At 29.4% G+C, this 8851-nt stretch overlaps 1 protein-coding gene across 1 annotated transcript in view; it reads right to left on the reverse strand.

Annotated features, from left to right (window-relative positions):
- LOC105627224 (protein kinase C, brain isozyme) overlaps positions 1-8851 on the reverse strand; it is a 65706-nt gene that overhangs the window by 22876 nt on the left and 33979 nt on the right. The window contains exons 2-3 of the mRNA XM_012208511.1: positions 6224-6255; positions 6050-6132 (exon numbers count right to left, since the gene is read on the reverse strand). Coding sequence (XP_012063901.1) covers positions 6050-6132; positions 6224-6255 — 115 coding nt within the window. The remainder of the gene's footprint in view (positions 1-6049; positions 6133-6223; positions 6256-8851) is intronic.

Consider the following 8851-nt stretch of genomic DNA (forward strand, 5'->3'; position numbering starts at 1 on the left):
TACTACTCTCTCTCTCTCTCTCTCTCTCTCTCTCTCTCTCTCTCTCTCTCTCTCTCTCTTTATGCTTAATAATATTCATACGTAAATTTTCAAATACATTTTTCATAATAAATTTTTAAAGCGTTTCAAAATATTTAGCATTATTATTGGATTGATGATCAATGTGATTTATGATATTATTTCAATTTCAGTTTTCGATAGCATTTTAAATCGAATAAACTGAATCGGTGCGCAATTTATATTGTTTATAGAACTGAAAAATGTATTTAAAAATTTACATATAAACATTAACACCAAAATTCGCATCGATCGAAAAAAATATAGGATTCTTCTTCTTACTAGCCCATTTTTCACTTAATTATAATAAATGAAAATATATATATATTTTCGAAATTTTATTTGAAAGATTACTAGTAGTTGATTTTTACGTGAAATGTCATTCTTTAAGTATAGTGCTTACGCATTTATTGTTACTGCAAAGTTAAATGTTAGTTTAAGCCGATTAAAATAAGGAATGTTCTCCAAAATCGAAAGATTAAGTATTGTAACTATGTTAAAACAAACTTTAATAAAACGAAGCACCGTTCTTCAAATTGAAAAGATTAGTCTTTCGAAGTTCATCAAACTTGCTCAAGCTTTAAAAATTTTCTTATAAAAAGAAGTTTTCTAATCCAGTTTAGTCTTGTTTGAAAACAAAGTACTATTTTAGAAAGAGTTCTGTAAGCTCTTTAAAGCTTGGCGATCGAATATGTTTCTTTGACTTCCCGTTAATATTAGTTAGTTAGTTATTGTAATTATGTTAACGATCGAATGTCATGCTAGAGGCTGACAATGATTTAAATTATCAACAGTGTTTCTCGAAGCTGTAATACAAAATTACGGCGCAGCCTTAAATCCAAACAGGATCAAACAACAGCCTACAACCATAATTTTTTTTCTCATAATTTCCCGAAGCCAGCTACTATCGCTATTTCCTGTAAATAATATTCAAGGATAGGAGAACGGAAATCGAAACAAACTCGCAGGAAGTTTCGTGGGGTTTGGCGGTTGTCGCAAATCCGGCATGCAACTAGTGCATTAAGCCTTCCGATGCTTCTAGCCACCGCGGAAACGGGTGCTTCCGCTTCGTCAGGCGAGAAGTTTCGTCGGTCGAGGCGCAAACTCGATTAGTCCGTTCCTAGATAGTTCATTATTAGCAATCTTGCTATTAGAAATTACATGGCTGTTCAGTCGAAGCATTATCAAATGAAAGTAATGTTACCATTCTCGACAGAAACGCAGAGTGGAGGTTGAGAAATATTAAATTATCCTGATACTTATGTGTGCAATATAACTTATGGATAAAGAAGTATCGTATTCTTAAATAAAATTTGGGCTTCATTACATATCATCTATTCCTATTTATTTTCATTTTTAACAAAGATAATAAGCAGATCAAGAAACAAATTATAATGTCGTGAATATAATTGATAAATATTTTCTATATAATTTTGATATATTCTTCATACAATTGTAATGAAAAAATGATTTACGTTCAATAATTAAACAAAGATCTTTAACACCAGAACATAAATACTTAATTAAAAAATAAAAGCTTTATATATCTGAACTTAGTACTTAATTTGATGTAAATTTTATACATATATCCAATCCTGCAAACTGTGTACTGAAATCGATATTCAGTCTTAATATACAATTGTGAAAAAAATTGGTTTCTGTGCGCAGTTTGCAGAATTGAATTTACAAAATGTATATAAAATTCACACAATGAATTATTTAAACTCTCTCTCTAGATAATACTTAGCTCAGACTTTTATTTTCTAATTAAAATAAATGAACATTATAAATAGTTTAATGCCAATATTGCACAAGATATTTTTATTGTATAATAATATAAATATTTTCGATATTAATAAATTTTCGAAATTGCCTCCAAGCATTATCAAAAAATTAATAACTATCTATGGTTATGTAAAAATAACTCATAAAGAATTAAAATCTCATTCTCTTAAATGAAGATTCGGTTTTATAAAAGTTCGATTCAAATGTGTGCATTGCAATAAATTCACGAAGTAATATGACATATCGTGAAAGTGCACTATTATCATTCAATAAAGCTGATAATATATGTTATTATACACATATATATTGTAGGAATACTTCGCAGATTTTATTCCTACGTTAACTGCGCGACTTATAGAAACAGAAAGAATAAAGAAAAAGAAGCTATCCACGCTCGTTCACATGCGCGCGCTTTTCTCTTTTGTCGCAGCCTGTGTCCAACAATGAAAATGCATTATGCGCCTTATATGGGGAAATCCACGATCGCCGATATTCGCGCGGATCAATAGGCGTGGAAAGGATTACCTTTGAAGCGCAGAAGCATAGAAGGAAGGACAAGAAGTCAGCGCTCAGGATCAAAAGGAAATAGCGAGGACTTTCGATTAGTTTATTGGAAAAACACCCAAAGATAAGTAAAACTTTTTCTTAACGAGACAAAGGGAAAACGTTTACAACTCGAATATTAAAATCTTCTTTGACATCATCTTTAAAAGTTTCATAATTATCTAAAGTAAATGACAACGTCCAGAACATCCTCTCAGGTCGACGTTCTTAATTATAGGGGAGGAACGTGATGTATTTAACTCTATGTTAACAAACAATTTAAAGTTTACTTTTTTCTAATATTAATGTTCTCGATTAAACTTTGGCGTTGTAGAGTTAAAATAACTATAGGGGTTAAGGTCAAACTTCTGAGGACTGCAACGTATCCCACATTACTCATATTTATTCGATCAAAGAAGAAAGATATAGTTTACTATCAGGGTAAGTTTTATCGGTTTCTTCAGTGATTGAATGGTGAAAAAGATATAACTCTGTTTTTACGAGGGGAAATTGATTCGAGCCGGAAACGTTTTGCCCTTCCAGACGAATACATCGAGAACAATATTACCCGATGTATTCGCTTGTATATATTTAGTTGTTTTGATAATCGTTACGCAGACTTACAAGCGTGGTTAAATGAAGCACAAAAGGTCGCGGTGACGCGCTTAGACCAATAGGCAGTAAGCACGGTGCGAGACAAATATGAGAGAAGAAGCTTTTAGCCCCCGGGTATAGTTTCTTCCATTTCTTTCTTTTTACCCTAGCCAAGGATCTTCTTATTTCATTCCTCTTATCTCTTGGTGTTCTAATCTCGTTAACTCATTGTTTCTTTAAACAACGCTAAGTAAGTTTTACTAGTTAAGAGATGAAAAGGATACTACGGCTATCCAGTGCGATAAATTTCTGTTCTTACAGAAACATTGCTTTCCGTATCTCAGTAGTAAAGAAATTCAAAGATAGCTTACCGAACGGTGTCACGTATAATACCTATATCTTGAAATTTTTATCCCCTTGATACTAAAATTTTTATACCAACACAAAAGTTGTAATAAATTAATCGTTTTTTTAATTAACAAATAAAGATGCTGAAATATTTATTAATAAATACTAGCAACTTTAATTCAAACATAGTAAACAAAAATAAATAAAAAGTCACAAAGAAAGAAATGTATTTAAAATCTACAGCAAATCATCTAATTAAAAATATATTTTATTGTTAAATTCATAACCTTTTTTTTATTCCTATTCTTGTCTATATATATCAAAATATAAATATCTCAATTGTTAATTATGTACCTACTAATTATCATAATTCCGAGAATCTTCTTGTACATTTATAATTTTAACAAGTATATTATCTAACAAGGCAAGTTTTTCTTGCAATGACGCTGTGAATGTCTGCAACGTTGCAATTTTCAAAAGACTCTACTCTAGTGATTTTGTAACCTAATTAGTTCGCTTCTTCTAATGCACGTCAGATTAATAAAGGCTACCTTCTTATGGGCAGATTGACTGAACGAATTACTGACGCGCGCTACGTATACGTTATTATTATCCATTTACAAGGTGACGGCGTGCGATTTATCAGCCTTCGAAAATGACCTCGATATTGATTATATGTACTGCCACCCTTCCCCAACCCTTTAACACCTTACGAGGATGAGACAGTTTCACGTTTAGCGACTGTGCAGCCAATTAGCGCACACTCAGTTGAACGCCAAGCTTGTGAAACGCCGTCACGTACCTCATTCTCCCACGTTCACACGCGGAACTTGACTCTCTTTTGTGGTTCAAACTAATGTAATGAAAATTCCACCGTCATGTACTCGCGCGCGCATTCCTTTTTTCTTTATTTTACTACTGTCAATCGAATGCAGTTCAAGAGTTATAATATATAGGTACAGAAGGAATTCGAGTATTCCGTATTCAACTTTAACTTTTTACAATAATTTTTTTAATAAAAATTATGATTGTAAATAGAGTCAAAAAGTAAGAAAACAATAAGAGAACAAAAAGAATACATAAAGGAAAAAATTCAGTTTTATTATTCGCTATTCTTTTTATAAATTGTAACTCTTTTAGCGATGAATTATCATTTCTATTTTTTCACGACATCAATTATGTTATAATAACGTAATTACATTATAATTAATAATTACATACATGATACTTTATTATTTTATCATAATTTCATTCTAAAAAAGTTTCAAAATCTCAATCTCAAGGAGAATTAATAATTTTATCAATCACAAGTTTTTAACATCATAAATAACTTTGTTGTTAAATTGTAATATTTTATAAAGACTAAGCTATCGCTTTTAAAGCAACATTGTCATGCGAATTTGATTTTCTATCATTTACAAAAGTCATATTTAATCTGCGACGTTTTACACAGGAAATATAATATATTATCTATAATCAAACCAAGACTCTTTAGTAGCTTCCCTTTATTAAAGTGACATATTAATATTTAATGTATCTTGAACGTGTATCGCCTTTTTATGAAACTTTTTGAGATTCAAAGAGCTGCGATGAACTACGTGCTTACTCGAGGCACGAAACTTTAAAAGCTGTTAAACAGTTATTTGACTCTCTTGACCAGTTTTTGACCAACCCTCAAGCTACTCTCGGTGACCTATTTCTGGTACAAAGAAACTTTTGTTATACTTTTGATATTTTAACTCATCCTCAGACTATCGTTATATATATATATGCAATAATATAAACTTAATCAAAACAACTTTTGTGTAAGAAGATAAATTAATATTAGATATAAAAATTCAAAAACTCAGGAGAATAGAAGAAACATATAACTGAAAGATTTTTTGATATTATTAAAAACAAACTTTATTTAAACTTTCGTTTCTTTCAACTCAATGCGTTCCAGACAACATGCATGTTCAAAAACGAGACATAAAATGTTTTAAAGAACGTCTAAAAAACATCTGTTAAGGTCACAGCAGATGTTTTTTATTATTCCGGATTATAAAAATCTGAAAAAATTCTGATATACTTATGAAACTTTTAACAAATTTTTATCACAATAGAAGCTGGATTGTACTTTACTTACTTTTTATAAATTTAAATGTAATAATGTTTAAGAACATACGATTTTTATTTGTCTTTGCAACGAAACAAATAACTGGATTCTGGATTTCCTTGTACACATAATCTTAACATTACTAAAATTTTTTAAAAGATAATACCAAATATCCCGCAGTTTATTATTTTTTAAAATTCATAATTGAAAATTCGGCTGTGCCTTAAAAGACCAAGCATTATTAGATGGTTTAATATTATACTCAAAGAAAAAATTTTTTCAAAAAATATATGAAGTTAATAAAATAAAAGAAATAAAAAATAAAAAATTTATGATAAAAATATAGTTCATAAATATATATATTTAACAAATGATTTATCGTTTTATAATTATTAGATTAGTTTTTAAATTTCATATATGATTCATCTTACATTTATCAAGTTTTTAAAGATTACATTTTTATAGGAAATTTCATATGAAATCTATATTCAAAAAGTACTCATCGAAAGTTGTGAAAGAGAAACCTTGGCTAGGGACAAAAAGAAGAAAAGGCAAGACAGTCTGCGCGTTAAGAAAGATGTGAAGAGAAGAGTATTCGGCATTAAATATAACATCGGTACTTACATCTGAGTCAGCTCCTTTGTCGGCCCCCGGACATGTGAAGGTCACGTATTCGTGACATCGTTTATGAACGACGAAACTACAGACTGAAACACAAGCGAAACAGTTCCTAATTTTCCTTCTCAAGGACACCTTGGGCAAATAGTAAAACCGATGAGATCTGTCTGACTTTCTTACCTTGGCACTGATATCCCTGTTTCCCGAAGCCCCTGCAACAAGAAACGGGACAAACTCGTTAATAGATATTTTGCATCAGTGAAAAAAATCAATTATGTATCATAAGCAACACACACACACACACACACGCGCGCACGCACACAATTTATATTTACAAATGTAAACAAAAAATATCTGAAAGTTTTATAGATACCGCTTATAAATTGGATAAACTAAAATATGTCACGATAATTTAAAAAATTTATCTTAGAAATATATAGAAATAGCATTATCAATCAACGCATAATAACAGAGTCCATTAAAGCAAGTTATACATAAAGCATATAGTGTAGCCCAGTATAGCTCTTATAATACAATCCATAGTCCCACACAGAAATGTTCAAAATACATCATAGGAATATCATATATCTCAAATATATCTTTAGGATATCCTTATACTATACTTTGGACATATTGACTGTAGGAGTAAGTAAAGTAACCGAACTCTATATAGTCTAGTACTCAATATAACAGTCCTACTCACTGTTTGTTAATTATACAGTAAATTTAACAGATAGCATTGAAGTTGTGCAGGCGGTTCATTTAACTCAATTGCAGTTTGTTGCTCAGTTTGTTTATTCTGTTATTATTCGGCAAAGCAAAATGTAGAACGGCGTAGTCGTGATGTAATATTTCGTGGGTGAGTAATTGCTTTCTAACTAGCAAGAGATGATTATTAATTTCTGTAGTTCATTATATTGTAGCTCTGCATTTATATTTTATAATGTTATATTTAGTTTATATTTTCTTCTCATAATTTTTGTTTATAACCAAAAAAAGGAAACATTTTATAAGGTAGAGCCAATTATATGACTAATCTAGAGGTATACTGACAATACATCATTGTAACATTTTTTTTTTAATGTTTGTTGTTCAAGTTATTCCAGGCCATGAATTCAAATTCTTCTACAAAACAACGTGAAAATTATGAATAGATAAACAACAAATAGATAAGCCAATTATTTGAAAAAGTAGTTCTTATGTACTCTAATAAATATCAATAAACATGTCAATAAACAATTAATATGTTAGTAAACGTATAATCTCATAAAAATATTGAAATACTTTATTTTTCATTTTTCTAATATTATTTTAACAAAAAAAAGAAAAGTACTTAAGTTAAAATGGATACATACGACTTAAATGCTACATTTTCTTAAAAATGATATCCACGTAAATATTTGAATACGCTCATGTTTTCAATGTTTAGAAATATTTTCTTTTTTGAATCTATCAGTTTTCAATTTTGGACTCGGCAAAAATCGTAAAATTTATCTTAATTCAAACATATAATATATCATATGTACTTATAAATTAAAGTAACACATCAATTAAATGTAATAAAGCAAATAAGTATATTTATAGTTTTCAGATCTGTACTAATAAAAACTAAAATAGATATTACATTTAGTATTATGAGACAAAATTTGACACATTACAGCTGTAGAGACAATATAATTTTCCTCTCACGAATTCTCGGTGGAACAGTAATTGCACGAACGATTTATGTCCCGAGGAAGAGTTCGCGTGATCGTCGTCAACTTTGCCAAAATAATTTTAATGTCACCCAAGTGCCACGAATTAAATGCGATTTCTAATACGTAACACGATACTTATATATAGCATCGTGCACAATAACAAGATTATGAGTGGTTTGACCAATTAGTCACGGATTATATTTGCATTTCGTGACAATTCTGTAATTTCCATTTTTCAATAGGTAGAATAAAACTGACGCAGATATTATTTCCATAAATTACAAAGATATAAATTTAAATATATCATTAGTAACACAGTAAAAAGAACATTATAATTATTATTAATTGTACAAATTTTATCCTAAAATGTAAATTTAGTCAATTTTGAGAGAAAAGAGTTAGTTATAAAAAAAAAAAAGAAAAAAACAAGAGAAACTTAACAATATTAAAAAATAAAATTTTATACGGAAAAATTATTTTTCCATACATATGATAAATCTAAATAAATTTGAAAAAGATCTAGTTGTATAATATATTATAATATATTAATATACTTTGTATATACTGAAAAAAGAAGTGTTTAATTTTAAGATATTAAAATGTTTATTCTTGCCTCCATTTTTTCCAAACACTTAAAGATATTTTAGTTTTAAGCTTTTTCAATAGACTAAAATACTACGTGTTTGAATTGTTTATTGAAGTGTCTATTGAAAAAGTTTAAAACTAAAACATCTTTAAGTATTTAAACATGGAGACAAGAATAAAACATTACTTTTTATAGTGTATTTTATATAGTTCTTTTTAATTTCTACTTTTTCTCAGTTGAACTCTTCGATTATTTTAATATCTTAATCGATTGCAGAGCTTTTGCGATATTAATAGTCACATTACGTGGTAGTGTAAGTAATCCATTTCTGTCGCTACCATCGGGCTCATTAATTAGCGCAAGTATCCTTTCGCGTAAATACGGTTATTAAAAGTTTAAGCTCTTCTAAAATTTAATAGCTTATTCACCATGCGTCGAAGTGTCTGAAACGAACAATAAAGCAGAGATAAATGTTAGGGAAAGGTTTCACGAAGAGTCTCTCTCTCTCTCTCTCTCCTCCCTCCC

Source organism: Atta cephalotes, assembly GCF_000143395.1.
Source record: "Atta cephalotes unplaced genomic scaffold scaffold00008, whole genome shotgun sequence".
NCBI classification, from domain to species: Eukaryota; Metazoa; Arthropoda; class Insecta; order Hymenoptera; family Formicidae; genus Atta; species Atta cephalotes.